The 16986-nt window shown below is 44.8% G+C and overlaps 1 protein-coding gene across 1 annotated transcript in view; it reads right to left on the reverse strand.

Moving 5' to 3' along the window:
• Positions 1-550: 550 nt before the first annotated feature.
• The window catches only part of LOC144096733 (pre-mRNA-splicing regulator WTAP-like), a 181518-nt gene continuing 165082 nt past the window's right edge, over positions 551-16986 (reverse strand). Inside the window, 2 exon segments of the mRNA XM_077629579.1 lie at positions 551-885; positions 888-1246. Coding sequence (XP_077485705.1) covers positions 617-885; positions 888-1246 — 628 coding nt within the window. The 3' untranslated portion in view covers positions 551-616.

The following is a 16986-nucleotide window of genomic DNA, read 5'->3' on the forward strand; positions in this document are numbered from 1 at the left end:
TGATCCGTTTCGGCGACTACGCAACTCACTCTGCCTACGCAGTGGCCAGTGTGTGCTGCTCAACGCAATCTACGCATGCGCAGATAGTTCACTGCGGACGCAGTTAACGGTAGCGAAACGCGCTACGCTAACATTCTTTGAAATGCTATTCTACGGCTAGAATAACATAACCTAGCCACATCCAGCCCAGTCATATTGAAAGTTTCGATCTTAGCGTCGCATTCATATGCCTAAAGAGGAAAGACGGGCCCGATGGTTTTTGATTCTCTAGTGCTAGTGTCAGCCAATGACTCCCCATGACTTCAAGTGATTTTATTGAACAAGAAGCTTCAGCTCAAGTTGCGTGCCGTTGCTTTTGCACACTTCCGCCTCTTTCTGATAGAGCAACGACGCGAACCCCCAAAAGTGACGCCCACTGAGAATGTCGCGGCAGCGTGCTGTTTCTGCGGTCTATGTTGTTTGCATTAATAGGCTCACACCTGCAGCACGCAAACGTTCACGAAGGATAACGTTGGAGGTCGGGGCTTGCGGACATAGGAATTAATGCAAGGAACCGGTGGAAGCAGCAGTTTATTCGAGCCCCCCAAAACAAGAGTCACAATCACACACTGGCCCGTCACAGGTCCTGCGTGTCCTCGGTGGCGGCCGAGTCAGAGGAGCCGTCCTGCTGGCGTTCCTTGTTGGCGACGAAGAGGTAGGCAAGCGTCTGCGCAACCTGCACCTCGGTGTCGGCGTCGATCTCGAGCGCCTTGGCATCGGGCCCTCCCCCGTCGCCCTGCTCCCGCGCGCGTTTTCGTGTCCGCGGCGCGGCGCTGCTTCGCCGGGGCGCCGCCCGCGCCGCCCTCGACGTGGCCCGCTTGCCGCCCTTGGCACCGGGGGCGGCGGCCGGCGGCGCGGCGGCGGCGGCACCGCGGCGGCCGCTGGGTGTCCGTTGAGCATGGGCGGCTCGGCGCCGTTGGCCAGCCGCCGGTCCGCCTGCTGCAGCCGGCCCAGCTGCTCCTTGGCCTCCCGCAGCTGCTGCTGCAGCAGGTAGATGGTGCTCTGCATGCCCTCCACCTCCTCGTCCAGCTCGAGCAGGAACTCGTCTTGCTCCGTCTGGCTCTTTTTCATCTCCTCACTGAAGTTCCGCTGCAGGGCCAGGTCACCCTCGAGCTTGGCCATGCGGCCTGACGAGATCATCTTGCCCAGCTCCTCGTTCTCCTGGTAGAGCAGCCGGCACTTGGCCATCAGCCGCTTGCCCGTGTTGCTGCGCGGAGCAGAGCGCAAGGGGAACACAATGATGCCAGCCGAGGATGTGTCATCAAACACGGCATTCTTTTAGGGCTGCACTCCAGAAAGCACTTTGTGCACACTCAATCTACATGCCTGTAACACTCCAGATTCATTTACATGAGACAGGTAATTCATTTATTGTACAAATTCAATAAAACAGTAGTAAAAATAACGATAAACTGTTCTTTTGAATTAATAGCATCTTCCACCCACCCATGCACCCCCCTGCAATCACAAAAGCTTTCTTGGTGATGAAGTGAGATGCTACATCAAAACACACAGGATCGTCAAATTTGAACTGCAATGTGACCAAAAGACGTCAGTAATGTAGATGGTGAATAAAAAGCGGCAAAAGACAGCCTTGCAGGAATCGTGAGGTTACACACACACTAGACCGCTCCGCCTGGTTAAAGCAAACTAAGAACATGAATGCAAGTGAATAAACAATGTTAGCACGGGCTGATCAGTTAAACTGATCTAACAAGTCTTTAATTAAATGACAAGCTTATGGTAAAATACAGTGCAAAGTGCTTTCATATGACCTATAAAAATGGCATCAATTTGCCTCTCATGTTAATTAAGCATGGAAGTGAATTTGATGGGTAACCACAATCGATAATCAGCCGCCGCGGTGGCTCAGTGATAATGGCGCTCGACTGCTGACCCGAAAGACGCGGGTTCGATCCTGGGCACAGCAGTCGAATTTCGATGAAGGTGAAATTCTAAAGGCACGTTTACTGCGCGATGTCAGTGCATGCTAAAGAACCCCAGGTGGTCGAAATTTCCGAAGCCCTTCACTACGGCATCCCTCATAGCCTGAGTTGCTTTGGGGCGATTGAACACCAATAAACCAAACCAAACAACGAATAATCCTGCAAAGAAACTATGCCACATATTAGACAAGACAGCATGCATTCATGAACGATGTGCTCCGAGAGCTGACAGGATGTGCACATGAACAAAAAATTGAGATGAGTTGCACTTTTTATAGAGCGACGCGACAATCAGACCCGGTTTTCCAAGTGCAGTAAGATAGCAAGTGCTCCACACGCCATTGGCCCAACACCTTTAGTGGCATCTAAATTTATTAACAGATACGCATACAGTAACATTTATACCAATACTTGCAAAAGGGGCAAGAGCAGCACTGGTACTAAAACTGGAAGTGGTATTGTGATTTTTAGCAAATACTGATGGGAAGGAGTGTTGTAGGGCGTTAACGAAAAAAATAACTAAATGCGTTACTCGTTACGCTAAGAAAAAAGGAACGCGTTACCGCCCTACGTTAGCTACAAAGAAAGGTAACGCAGTTACGTCAGCGTTATCGAAAAAAAAGTACCGCATGTTACTTTGCCGTTACTCCACGGTCATAAATTTTAATCAGTGCGTCTTCGTTAAAGGACTCACGGATAGCAATTTTACAAAACTCCTATTTCACATAAAACTTCTAGCCCAAACAACGATTTTACCCGAAATTCTGATTTAACAAGAATACTTTCCACAAATGTGCAGGAGCTTAGCAATGCTATAGTGACTAAAGTTGCCTGTAGAGTTACATGAGATGGCTTCTAACTCTGTAGCACATGGTGAAGCAATTTTCTGAATGTGACATTAAACACAAAATGACACTTCATCATCACTTCTAACTTCACAAAGAAAACATTGTTTAACTCTCAACAAATTTTCAATAATTCTGAAAAATGTGATGCCCCAAAATGCTTGGCATGCTTCTACTCTTTGAAGAGTTGCATGTGCGAGTGGTTTAGGAAGGGGAGGTAGGTGAAGGCAAGTGTGTGAATGCATGTTCGTGCACGTGTTTCGTGCTTTATGGATATTCTGGCTCTTTTTTTAGTTGGTTGCGTCGTCAATGGCAGGTGTTTTCTGGCATGCATGCGAGCAGCAACAAGGGTCGTCGAGAGCGCCTGTACATTTAAAAATGACTGTGTATGTGTGCCCATTTTCGCAGGTATAAATTGACATCTTTCTTCAAATAAATCAGTAGTAAGTTCAGCTCTGTTTGTCTCCATGAGGATTCATAGCGCACAGAATACACAGGACACAACACAAGCGCTTACTTCCACTGAATGGTCTTTATTTGGCGCTGACAGCCTTATAAAGGTCAGGTATTGCGCAGGTACAAACAACTAACAATGAATATCTTGTCAAGGTCATGATGTGTCAAGGAAAGACGAAAACCAAAACAATAAAAACATTAAAAAATATATAAAACAAGAAACAACAAAAACCTACCAACAGTGCACAAGTTTCACACTTTCGCCCTCTGCCTTGCACCTAAGAAAGCGAAGTCTTTCATTGATAAAAACACCGAAGGATCACTGATACAATTTCCCAGTCCCTCTTTTTCCATCTCTGCCGCTTCAATTATTTCCCTCATTTTTTATTGCTATTTTTTCCTAATATTGAACACTCCTTGAAGTTAGGCGTGCTCTTGTGACTACGGCAGTGACGGGCCAGATTACCTGGTCCCTGATCTCTAACACTTCTGTGGTGCTCGCTGAGTCGCTTGTTCAGGCACCGGCCTGTCTGCCCGATATACAACTTGCCACATGAAAGTGGCAACCTGTATATAACGCTATCGGCACAAGTTACAAATGGGTTCTGATGCCTTACAGAGCAGGTCTTCTTATCCTGCTTGTCTGGACATGTGTTCTTACACATGCGGGACAGTTTTTTCTGGGGCTGACATGCAAATTTTTACACCAATTTTCTCTCCAATCTTTTTGAGGCCGTGGGAAATCCTGTGAATATAAGGTATTACTTCAATTTTGCGGGTACCTTCTTCTTTATCTGTCAACGATGTGTTTTTCTTTTGTCTGCGCATGCTTTCTGCTACTACAAGGTACCTCGGGTAACCCGCTTCCTGAAGGCGATGAACCTGATTATTGAAACTTGTTGTCATTAGGCAGGTGCACGACTTATGACTGCATTGGACAGGCATGTTTTTACTACTCCTCTCTTGACTAACTTCGTATGTGCGGAGGTAAACGGTAAGAGAGACTTATTCCCTCTAGGCTCATACATCCAGCAAACCCGACTCACAGAAACTAATTTTAAATCAAGGAAACGGATCATTCCTTCAACACGAAGCTCGTGAGTAATGGACAGTGGCTCAATCACTTCGCGAAGGTAGATATAGTGCTTTCTGTTACCTGAAGAAGGCTTCCATTGCTCTTCTGAAGAACAACCAAGTAATCATCTACAAACCGGAACGTTTTTATCACCACTTTACTATCTAGATTACTCTGTATCCTCCTATCTGCAACTCGCAAGAAACAAGTCACTAAGGGCAGGCGCTATGCACGAACCTTGTGTTGTGTCTTGTGTATTCTGTGCGCTATGAATCCTCATGCTGATTACCCACTAGCCCCGAACCCTCACCCTTCTACGTTATATTTCTAGTTCAACGGGCACCTGTCCGCTGTTCCCCTTATATGTTTCAACCTGCATTGCTTTGTGACGTTAATTGCCATCAGTGTTTGCCGATGTTCGCATGTTCGCCTACTTGCATCCGCGTCAAAGTAATACCTGAGGATGTTCAGGCACTGTTTGGGCTCTTCCACCTTCCATCAATCATGCGAACCGGGTCTGCAAAATTCTTCGTTCGGAGTGGCAAAGACAAGGTTTGCCTTTACAAGGATGCCCTGCATGCTCAAGTTTTGCATCAACGTTCACCGCCAGCGTCCAAGCGACGAAAATGGAAAGAATACTCCAGCCTGATAGACAGCACCGCAGATAACCTATGCAATCCAGCTTGTGGAGGCTTCGCTTATTGAAGAGGGATAGGAAACCTGGTCAAGGTTCAAGGGTCCGCGTTTTCGGCAACGTCAGGCTTCCGGACTTTGTGCAGCGGACTGTTCAGCTGGACCGAAGTATGCTGTGCCGCCGAAGAAATCAGCGCATGAACTCCTATCCTTCGTCAAACAAGTCTCGAGTCGTGCCCCGTCCGCAGAGAAGGAATGGTGCAACGTAGAAGGCCTGCATCTTCTAAACAATTGGAAGCCGTCAAGCACGTGTGTTCCGGTGAGGAAGACAGTTAGGTACTTGAAGGACAATGGCTTGTATATACTACAGTCAGACAATAAGGAGGGAGGCTTTGCAGTGCTTCCGATAGATTTGTATCGTAAGAAAGCACATGATGCTGTTAATTCAGTGTTTGATCGGCACCAACCCTTTCTTAGTGCAAAAAAGCAAAAGCACAAGCGAAGAAATTGTGTAAGCAGCTGGATCTGTCCAGGCTTTTGCTCGCAATCACGAATTCAGGAAAATATGCACTTGAGATGTTTTTCTCGTTCAAGACCCACAAGCCAGAGGCCGCCTTTTAGGGTCATCGTCTCCGAACGTGATTCTTGGCAGAAGGAAGTAGGCCTGTTTTTGCAGACTAAGCTGAAGCTGTTGAAACCTGACGACCCATTTATGATCAGAAGCTCAGAACAAGTTGTTGACTACCTGAGAGGGCTTCAGGGTGCCGATGTAGGATTTCTTTCAATAGATATAAAGGACCCTTACTACTCTTTGCCTCATCAGCAGCTTTTAGAATGCATTGAAGACTGCATTCATAAATATGGCGCCGTATCGTTTCAAAATGAAGCTGGTATTTCAGCTGATGGTTTTTTGAATTTAGTGTCCCTGTACCTCTCGTCAACCTTTGTTAAGTGGAATGAGGAAGTATATCTGCAAAAAAAGGGAGTGTGTATAGGTTCGTGCATAGCGCCTGCCCTTAGTGACTTGTTTCTTGCGAGCGCAGATAGGAGGATACAGAGTAATCTAGATAGTACAGTGGTGATAAAAACGTTCCGGTTTGTAGATGATTACTTGGTTGTTCTTCAGAAGAGCAATGGAAGCCTTCTTCAGGTAACAGAAAGCACTATATCTACCTTCGCGAAGTGTCTTGAGCCACTGTCCATTACTCACGAGCTTCGTGTTGAAGGAATGATCCGTTTCCTTGATTTAAAATTAGTTTCTGTGAGTCGGGTTTGCTGGATGTATGAGTCTAGAGGGAATAAGTCTCTCTTACCGTTTACCTCCGCACATACGAAGTTAGTCAAGAGAGGAGTAGTAAAAACATGCCTGTCCAATGCAGTCAATATGTCGTGCACCTGCCTAATGACAACAAGTTTCAATAATCAGGTTCATCGCCTTCAGGAAGCGGGTTACCCGAGGTACCTTGTAGTAGCAGTAGCAGAAAGCATGCGCAGACAAAAGAAAAACACAACGTTGACAGATAAAGAAGAAGGTACCCGCAAAATTGAAGTAATACCTTATATTCACAGGATTTCCCAAGGCCTCAAAAAGATTGGAGAGAAAATTGGTGTAAAAATTTGCATGTCAGCCCCAGAAAAACTGTCCCGCATGTGTAAGAACACATGTCCAGACAAGCAGGATAAGAAGGCCTGCTCTGTAAGGCATCAGAACCCATTTGTAACTTGTGCCGATAGCGTTATATACAGGTTGCCACTTTCATGTGGCAAGTTGTATATCGGGCAGACAGGCCGGTGCCTGAACAAAAGACTCAGCGAGCACCACAGAAGTGTTAGAGATCAGGGACCAGGTAATCTGGCCCGTCACTGCCGTAGTCACATGTGCATGCCTAACTTCAAGGAGTGTTCAATATTAGGAAAAAATAGCAATAAAAAAACGAGGGAAATAATTGAAGCGGCAGAGATGGAAAAAGAGGGACTGGGAAATTGTATCAGTGATCCTTCGGTGTTTTTATCAATGAAAGACTTAGCTTTCTTAGGTGCAAGGCAGAGGGCGAAAGTGTGAAACTTGTGCACTGTTTGGTAGGTTTTTTTGTTGTTTTTTATTTTTATATATTTTTTAATGTTTTAATTGTTTTGGTTTTCGTCTTTCCTTGACACATCATGACCTTGACAAGATAATCATTGTTAGTTGTTTGTACCTGCGCAATACCTGACCTTTATAAGGCTGTCAGCGCCAAATAAAGACCATTCAGTGGAAGTAAGCGCTTGTGTTGTGTCCTGTGTATTCTGTGCGCTATGAATCCTCATGCTGATTACCCACTAGCCCGAACCCTGACCCTTCTGTTTGTCTCCTCCTCTTCATGGTCCAGTTGTCTAGCGCTGTTTGAACTTTCTTGTCACTATTTAGTTTCTACAGCAGCAAGATATCCACCAAGCTTTATCTTGCAGCAAGAACCATGAAGCTTTATCTTGCAGCACATAAATTCAAGATATCTGGAAATACAGAGTACCCAGTGTAATTCTCGACAAAAAGTGCACCATCCCCGCCATGGCCAGAGATTGTCATTAACCTGGAGGCCAAAATTTAGCCCAGAATGCATTCAGCTAAAGTTTCAATCACAGAAACTGTTCTACTTTGCTGACCTGGCTTCAGTGACAGATGTCTGATTACACCAATATTTTGGTCGACAGATTTAACAAGTGCACTCTTTCTTGATTTAAAATGCACCATACATTATCAGCTATTAGCAAATCAAATTCAAGACTAACTTTACAGCCTTGTTTTCTGAACTCAGTTGTTTTCCAGAGGTCCTCCCGTACACGCATACTGAAATCTTCATTCAGTAAATGACTAAGCGAGAGGCAATACATTGCTTTCGCTGCCTTGAAAGTGTTAAAATAATGCTTGCTGCAATAAGCATGCCATGCGGGAAAATTAAGGCCAGAACAAAAACCAAACTATTAAGACCAGTAAAACAGTAGGGCAAAAACTTGCTATTGGCGAAATCAGCTTGCTTGAATTCCTTATCCCTGAGTTCAGCAATGAACTCACGAGAAAAAGGTGCCACATTTCAAAGGACACAGGGCTCTTCTTGTTTAGCCAAGAATGTACTTATTCTCAGTATACTGAGAGGCCAGTTGGTCAGACATATTATAAACAAAAACGTAACATATGGACGGGACGTAGAAGGGCGAAGACAGGACGGTTGCTACCGTCCTGTCTTCGCCCTTATGCTACGTTTTTGTTTATAATATGAAAGAATGTACTTCCAATTCTCATGTTGCCTACACCAACATACTGTACCAGCAAAGAAAGAGGCAATGTGCATCAGTGCCAGCACTTTCAGATTGACTGCTGGCTGCAAAGAAAAGATCAAAAGCATCTCTTGTGGCAACTCAGCAGTGCCGAAATTCTTGTCAAGATGCATGAGAATTATCTGCAGGAGTTGCTGACAATTTGGAATCTTTTAAGGAGAAAACAATAGCTGAAAGAGGATGAAGGCACTAGCGACATGCGGCCGTAACTACTGTTCAAAGAAAGAGAGTGGGCGTGCAGGTCCTCAGTCGTGAAGAGTCCGGTCTGAAAAAAGCCAACACTGAAGACAAGTCCTTCCACATGAGCGTGCCTACACTACACAGTGGCACCCTGCAGACATGGCATCTCTGACACTGGTAAAATTTATAGGCCTACCAAAAACAAGATGCAGCTTCCAAAGGGAATGCGACATCCTGCACAAGTACGAATTTCTGGAACTCAACAAAGGTTCTGAAGACAACAACAAATACTGCATTTCACTCGAATGCCAAAGAAAGGTTCCTCACAATTTGGGTGAAGCTACAGCAAGCAGTAAAAGTGTCGGGTGTATTTGGAAAGCCCTTCTCCTATCCTCTTTCAACAAGTGTATCACCACTGCATGCAACTATAAAATAACAGTCCATTCCTGTTCTGAACTTAGTGTAGAGTAGTCAATATGAAACCAGCCCGCAACAAACTGCACTACGGATGCTGAAAGAGGCAAACCTCTTCATTTTTCTGTAAGCAGATGATGCTGCAACAGGCAAGGCTCTGTGTGCACGCTTGTATTCTCGTCCGTTTCACCTATATGGGACCACTATAGAGGCCACTTTTAACCAAATAAAAACAATTTTTTATGTTATTTTTTGTTTGTTTTCCAGTTCAACTTACAATAACTGTTTCTATTTCTATTTAATACCTAAAATGCTCACAAAAGCAATGCAAGGCGTTTGGAACACATTGGATGGTTATGTCAGGATGCCAACACTGAAGTCTCATTTGTATGGTCATTTCAACAACAGTAACACAGGTATGCTAGACGTTTTGAGGAATCAAACATGGTCTGCACACAAAGAAAGCTTGCCCGGGAGGTCAACAATAGCGCATCTGGAAATCTTCCTTTCACACAAAGAACAAGAAAAAAGTGTGCTGCCACATGAGCAAAATCAAACTACGGAGCAGCTGAGCTGCAAAAACGGTCGATTTTAACTGCCCTGGACACAGGTTTATGGCGTTTGTATGAATGAATGAATGAATGAATGAATGAATGAATGAATGAATGAATGAATGAATGAATGTTTACTTCAGCTTTTGTCGTACAGTACGAAAACTGTGGCTGAAGGAAAAAAAGCGGTTGATGACGACTGCTTGACGGGCTTCGTCACCCATAAAATGCGACAAGTCAGCGGTGGCGTTACACAAAAGAGAACACTTATTATTGTAGAGAGGAAGATAATACATTGTGAAACAAGGAAAAAACAAGGAATGAAAAATGATAATGTACATTTCAACTGCTTCACACATACAACCTTCTCAATGCCTATTTCCCCAAGTGCAGAGAGAGACATTTTGTCTAACATTTAGGCAGAATGTATTGTAACACAGAGGAACCATCGTTCGTTCTACATCTGGGTAGTACAAATACTGCATTGCCTCTGGTTGTGCAAGGAGTCTTATGTGGTACAAGTTGTACTATTTGAGACTAGGAGTAATTTCCCACCGTGCTTTTCTTTTTTATATAAACAAGCCTGCACTGAAAGAGCTTGTTGACTAGAACAAATTGATATTTTAATTGTATGGGGCCTCACAGGAGGCATTTGTGATAACTCGTGTAATTTTTATCTGGAGAATATTCGACATAGTAGTGTTTCCCATACCAAATGACAATACCCTACATATGAGAAAAAGAATGCGTAGTAAAGGTGGAGCTCACTTTTTTCGAGCAGATTATATTTACTGAGAGAGATAACACCTATAAATTTAGAAAGAGTAATGCAGACCTTGTTTATCCATGACACTGTTCCCATGACAAGACATGGGCATTCCATTTATTCGTAATCTTTCTTGAAACTCAGTTTTTTTGCCATTCCTTCTTATGCAAACAACTGTAACTATATCCCTGTAAATGTTTTTTTATTAAAACTTTGTACAGTTATTCCTTGTATATCTAGCTGTGTGATGAACCAAAAGTAAAATCATACAATGTGTTTCCTTATTGCTGCATTTTTTCCTCGAAAGATGCCTTTATGAAAACCATTGATCTTGGCCATTGCACTATTAAACAATGACAGCTTCACAATTATTTTAGTTCATTGCACAGCTCCTGTCTTTATGTGCATAACAAAATTTGACTTGCGTTGAACAAAATTAAGGTATGACATCTGGCATCAGATGTATATTTGGTGCATAAAAATAAAAAAGTTTTCGTTTTCATCAGTTTTGACAGTCTGACTGGGATAAAATAACATCCTTCTTAAGACAGACAACTAATTTTCTGCTTTTATTGACTTAAAAATTTCTGCTGGAAAAGTGGCCTCATACCTAAATGCATAGCTTCAACATTTAGATATAAGTTCCACGAAGTTCGGCTAGTTAACTCACCATCCCAGAATTTCATTCTCTCATGTCCACATCATAAAAGCATGAAGGTTAAAATACTTGAGCATTTGGCGACTTATAGCACTGTCAAGGGAACAATTAGTTGTGCTCAATTTACGGCCATATAAGTGGGAGTTTCACCAATTTCTGAAGTGCAAAGAAGACAACGCTAATAAAGGAGCAATTACTCACTAGCACCGAAGTGTCAGGTGCCTTCGTGATAATGCAGGAGCAATTGCACTAGCTTCAAAAAGATAAGTTTGTAGTATTACATGATGAGCCCAGTGTTTGTCCGGGAAACAAGAACTCATTATCGCCACACACCTCTGCAGCTCAAGTGAACTGGAACCTCACTTCCTGCCTACCAAGTGAGGTTTAGGTTTATGGTCTTCTGACATCCCAAAGTGACTCGGGCTATGAGGGGCGCCAAAGTAAGGACTCCAGGAATTTCGGCCACCTGGGGTTCTTCAATGTGCACTGACATCATACAGCACACGGGCCTCTTGAGGATCGAACCTGCATCTTTCGTATCAGCAGCCGAGCGCCATAACTGAGCCAACCATTGCACCTGGCAAGCTCACTCGAGAGAAATCATCACTATGCTCGGTGACTCCCACCAATACAGTGGGGGCTGGCTTTTCTCGCTGTAGAGCATTCTTAAACAGAGCACCTGCCACCAACTCCAAGGTGCAGCCATGAAGAGTACTTCAAAACGGAGGCCAGTTTTTCAATGGGAACATTTAACTACAAGCTTTTATGAAACAGGAAAGTCACAGAAGCATTGAATAAAAAAGTGCCATAATGCCACTGGCACATAATTATAATATATATAACCGAGGAAAATTTCTTCAATTTCCGTCTCTGACAGAACTATCGTTTACATTAGGTGTCACACCTGTGCTTACTACAACACTTGATTGCGCACGAGTTTTGTGCCCAGCATACAATTACACCTCTATGTAACAAACTTTAGAGTAATGAAATCTTCAATGCAACAAAGCACTTCAGTTTTCGTAACCTCTAGTCCACAGATACCAGCTTCAAAATAATGAACTCAATTTTTCCACCCTTTCAATGTAACGAAATTTCATGACTAGTTCAAATTAAATCCGATTAAAACTTTGTACCATGGGCTTGCAGAGCTGAGCAGAACACATAGCGAAGAATGGTTCACAGACAGAAATGATTACCGCAATGGTAATCACCGTATTGCACCGTCTAGGGCATCACTTGCGAGCGTCGGTGCAGCCAGACAGTAGCTCTCGCTAAATCGGCACTGAAAGTCCACTGCATTGATTGAATCCCAAATCGTGGCAAAAGAACTGGAAAGCCGACTGATGCATTAGGAAAGTGAAGCAAGTCACCCTTCCTACTCAATGATGCATGCACACTAAAACTCTTGTTGGCCCACTTCATTGGGGGAATTATTCTAGCTCTGGAAAAAAAAGGGGGAGGGGATACTTCGTTCCCTCCCTCCCATGAGGCAGCACCAATGTTCCAGGGATTCGTAAGACCGTGACGACAACAAAGCCAAAACTCAATAAAAGATGTTGCAGGACAAGTTGATGCATAGCTTGTAGAAGATGACATAGCGAGAGGACATGCACATGTTCGTCGTTCCTTACTTCTGTGTGCTGCCGTCCTGTTGCGCATCAACATCTGCAAAATCCAGGGCAGGTGCACCAGCCCCATCACCCATGAGGTGCCCCACACACGCAGAGTTAGGCGCAATGAAATTTCTAACACACAGGCCGGGGGGGGGGGGGGGGGGGGGGGGGGGGTTCAAGGAGGCAGTGGCACGAATGCCAGCACTTCACATCTGAAATAGGCTTTCATCCACATGGTTCTCCTGGAGAGCAATTCACCAAACTGTATTCCCAACTGAGCTTTATACTACTGCTTTCAGTGCAAAAATCAATGACGTCAAGAAAGACATTACAGCCACAAGTGCATTGCTCCAGTAGCATGATTTACCACAGTGGTGACATTGCAACCTCAACTAAATTCCGTCTACAGGTCATTGTGCATCCAGTGACTCAAAGAATTAGATTTCCAATTTCTGGAGAACAAACACCCTTGCACATATGCTCTCATACTGTCATCATTCAACATGTTTCAGCCATTCATCATCATCACCAGCCTGACTACACCCACTGCAAGGAATCTCTCCAATTAACAGTCTCCTTTGACAGCTATGGCCACCGTATGCCGCAAACTTTTTAATCTCATCTGCCCACATAACTTTCTGCCGGCCCCTGCTACGCTTGCCTTCTCTTGGAATCCACTCCATTACCCTTAAGGACCCGCAGTTATCTTAGCCTTCACATTACACGCCCTGCCCAAGCCCATTTTTTCCTCTTGATTTCAACTAGGATATTGTTAACCCGCATTTGTTCCCTCACCCACTCCGCCGCTTCCGGTCTCTTAACATAACTTAAGCTGAACCCTTTTCATTAGCCTCCACATTTCTGCCCCGCAGGTGAATACTGGTAAGATGCAGCTGTTGTATACTTTTATCTTGAGGGATATAGGTAAACTGCCATCCATGATCTGAGAGAACCTGCCACCCCATTCTTATCCTAGTTATTTCCCTCTCATGGTCCAGATCAGCAGTCACTACCTACTGACCAGCACATGCACTGCCAGATGAACCATTAAAGTGCAAGAGAATAGAAAACACAGCTGTTCACTGCACAGAATTTGAGTTGAAGACTGTAAATCAGACAAATGTAAACAGAAAAAGGGGAAAAGCTGCTGATTGTGCTGATTGCAGTGGCTCATGATTGTGGATTCGATGCCAGGCACAATGAGAGATTGTGGTGCAGATAAATGAACTCAATGTGGGTGAAATTGATTCAGAACCCACCATCCCTAAAGCATGCTCCAAAACCTGTAGTCCACTATTAAAACCTGCAGCAGAACCTCGTTAAATCGAAGCTTGTTGGACAGCATAAAATGAGAATTTAGAACTGAACCAGGAAGAAAAAGACTAAATGTTCCACCACTTCCACTCACTACCATTGTGCTCAAAACGGCTTTTTACTCCTCCTTCAGCAGGAACTATTTTTGCCGCCGCGGTGGCTGAGTGGTTATGGCGCTCGGCTGCTGGCCCAAAAGACGCGGGTTCGATCCCGGCCGCGGTGGTCGAATTTCGATGGAGGCGAAATTCTAGAGGCCCGTGTGCTGTGCGATGTCAGTGCACGTTAAAGAACCCCAGGTGGTCGAAATAGCTCATAGTAAGCATTTTACATGTACCTTCGGATCTTAGGAAGTCTACAAGCTGCCACTGTCTCAACCATGTGAATGCCACGGCAGCGGTGCGTCACTGTTGCGTGCCTCGCGTGCGAAATTCGGAATATAAGTACCCGCGTGCACCCACTAATCAGAGAATGGGCCACGATAGACACCGGCAAGCGATCCTGACTCTTCTGTGCGAGCTGTATTACTTCACTGCTACTAGTTACATATAGACATTGGTCTGTTTGGCAATAAAGATGTGGCAACTCAGCAGCTGCATCTAGCACCTTTGGAAGCAGTCACTATACTTGCGACGTTGAATCGCGCTGCAAAAAGCGCCAAGAGCAGCCGTTTCGTCTTATTTTAAGCTGACCTCCTAGGCCAGGTTTCAATGCACGAGCAATGTGCTGCAAGACAGACACACAGGGCGCATGCTTTGCCGCTCCATCGGTTCCACGTAGGAGCAAGCTGAAAATGAGTGGTAACTGTATTAAAAGAACCCCAACCTGTGATGGTGGATCGAGTGTTTTGAGTATATTTGGTCGATAGCGAGACAGAAATGAATCCCGGAGGCAACTAAAGTTTGAAGGACGTGCGCTATTTGCGATGGAAACGCACCTGCAGCTGTCTCAGATGAAATGGCATAATGATAGCGTCGCCCCCGTGGGATTTGCGGCATCAAGGCAGCGGTCTGTGCGCTCAGAAAAGCCCGCTCGCTACAAAGGGTGCAACCATCCGACAAAAATCATCATCCGTGCAAACCTGACGCCGGCCGAATGCGAGGCAAGCGGAGCAATGAGAGGGTTGCGTCGGTAGGGGGCCTGCATATGCGCGTTGCGATTTTGAGCTTATGTCTGGTTTGGCTAGGCGGCGCTGACACGCAGTTCTTTCCTGTGCGGCGCGCTCCGTTTACTTCTGACCATGCATGTACCATCATGCTCAGTATGAGCTGCAATGCACGAGATGTGGGAGCAGCAGCTCAGCTGACAAAACGATATGTGGTGCATTTAGCAGTATATTGAATGGTCATGCAAGCGCTGTGTGAAGGCACTCTCATTTACAAAAAAGTTAAAACCTCACTTGATGCGGGTCATATTGCATGTATCGCTTATACTACTGTTACTTTACAATTGCAAAAAAATGTAAGCACGGGCCCTATAAGCTACTGTCTTGTGATGCAGCAACTGTTTATTAGGTATCAGCCAGATTATCTGACTTGACTTGTTCTTGCCTGCATGACATGGCATTCAAATCAAGTGCACCTAATCAGTGACACAGTAGTATCTGCTAACCTACCCAGGTAAGCATGCCTTGCCAACACTAAAGGGGACTATTCTTTTCTCTCCCCTTTGCATGCTCTACGAGTGAAAAGAGGGCCCATTCTTCTCAATTTCTTTCTGCACTTGTCTCTTCAGGAGTGACAACCTTTTATTACAACTACCAAACACTGTCACATGTCTCATATGAATGTGTGCATATTGCCAACTGATATTTCCGCCTCTGCGGAGCCCACAAGTTCACATTTCTCAGACTTAAATAGATGCCAGTAAAACTGCGGATCACTTTTCTGACTTGCAAACATAGACGCAAGTGGGCATCACTTTCACAATTAACTAGCCCTTCGCCACCATGAAAGGGGCCACCTTGGATTTAACCAGCTTGGATAGACTTGGCTATTTGTTCCTCAGCTTGAGTTAATGGCTCACTCTTCATTTCCATCAACCTGGCCTGCGAAGGAGAGTGTACGCTGCAGCTTCTGGACACTGCTGCCCAGGCTCCAAGGCAGGTGGGGTGCAGCACATGACAGCCATTGCCCAGGGAAATACGTTCTCTTCTCGTTTTGCACATAGAGTGGCTTGGGCATGCATTGCAAACCATTCGGAGCACCACCCGCGGCCACATCACACAGTCTACCACTGGTGGCATGAGGTGATGTCAACATGACAAGGGCATGACTGGCTTAAATAGCATCTAATATCACTTCCAAACGAACATCAGAAATGGCGAGCCTTGCAACTTTTGAAGCCTTTTTTGAGCAGCACAGGGAGCTTGTTACTAGTTGACAGGTTTTTCAGACTGTTGGATTATTCAGAGCATTTATCAGGTCCCACAGAGTCCAAAAGACTGTACTACTACTCTGTGCCATGTCATTTGTATTTCATTTTCACTGCATGCATTCTGCAAAAAGACCGTCTGATGATGAACTTGCAAAATTTTTATCACCTTGTACAAAGGCGCGCTAACAAGTCCCTTCTTTTCTCCAAATGCTTTCATTTTGTTTATGTTCTTGCCAATACACGACCATGCAGAATTTCTTTAAATGAAGGTCTCGCACAAATATACAGGTACACAATCAAGCTTCACTGTGTGCCCTGTGCTCGCACCCCCAGCACTTGGTTGACGTAGCAGAGACTGAACTGAACGTTTGCGGTCAAAAACAAATACCAAAGCATTCACTAGCATTTAAATGCAGTACCATGAATGCAATCAGTAATGCACTGTTTAACAAGAGCTCCTGCCCCGCAGGCAATCAAATATGCCCAGACTAGGGTATGTCCAAGCATGCAAAAAGAGGTCCTTTCATAAGCATATTGCAACGGAAGAAATAAAAGGCCATGAGGCCACTGCAGAGGAAGGTGGCCTGCATCCTGCTTCAGTACACTTCTTGCATACACAGGTGGGCACACAAATACTGTTAAGACCAAATGTCGAGTGAGCCATGTGGGCCAACAGGAAGGTAAAGCTTGGGTTTAAGAAACACAACAAATTTAAACAACAGAGCATACCACATTCTAAGGACAGGGCAGGACAAGCGCTGCTCGAACTGAGTTTATTAAGAAACTCATTCGGTGAACAGGCCAC

This window comes from Amblyomma americanum, chromosome 7, assembly GCF_052857255.1.
Source record: "Amblyomma americanum isolate KBUSLIRL-KWMA chromosome 7, ASM5285725v1, whole genome shotgun sequence".
In the NCBI taxonomy this organism is placed as follows: domain Eukaryota; kingdom Metazoa; phylum Arthropoda; class Arachnida; order Ixodida; family Ixodidae; genus Amblyomma; species Amblyomma americanum.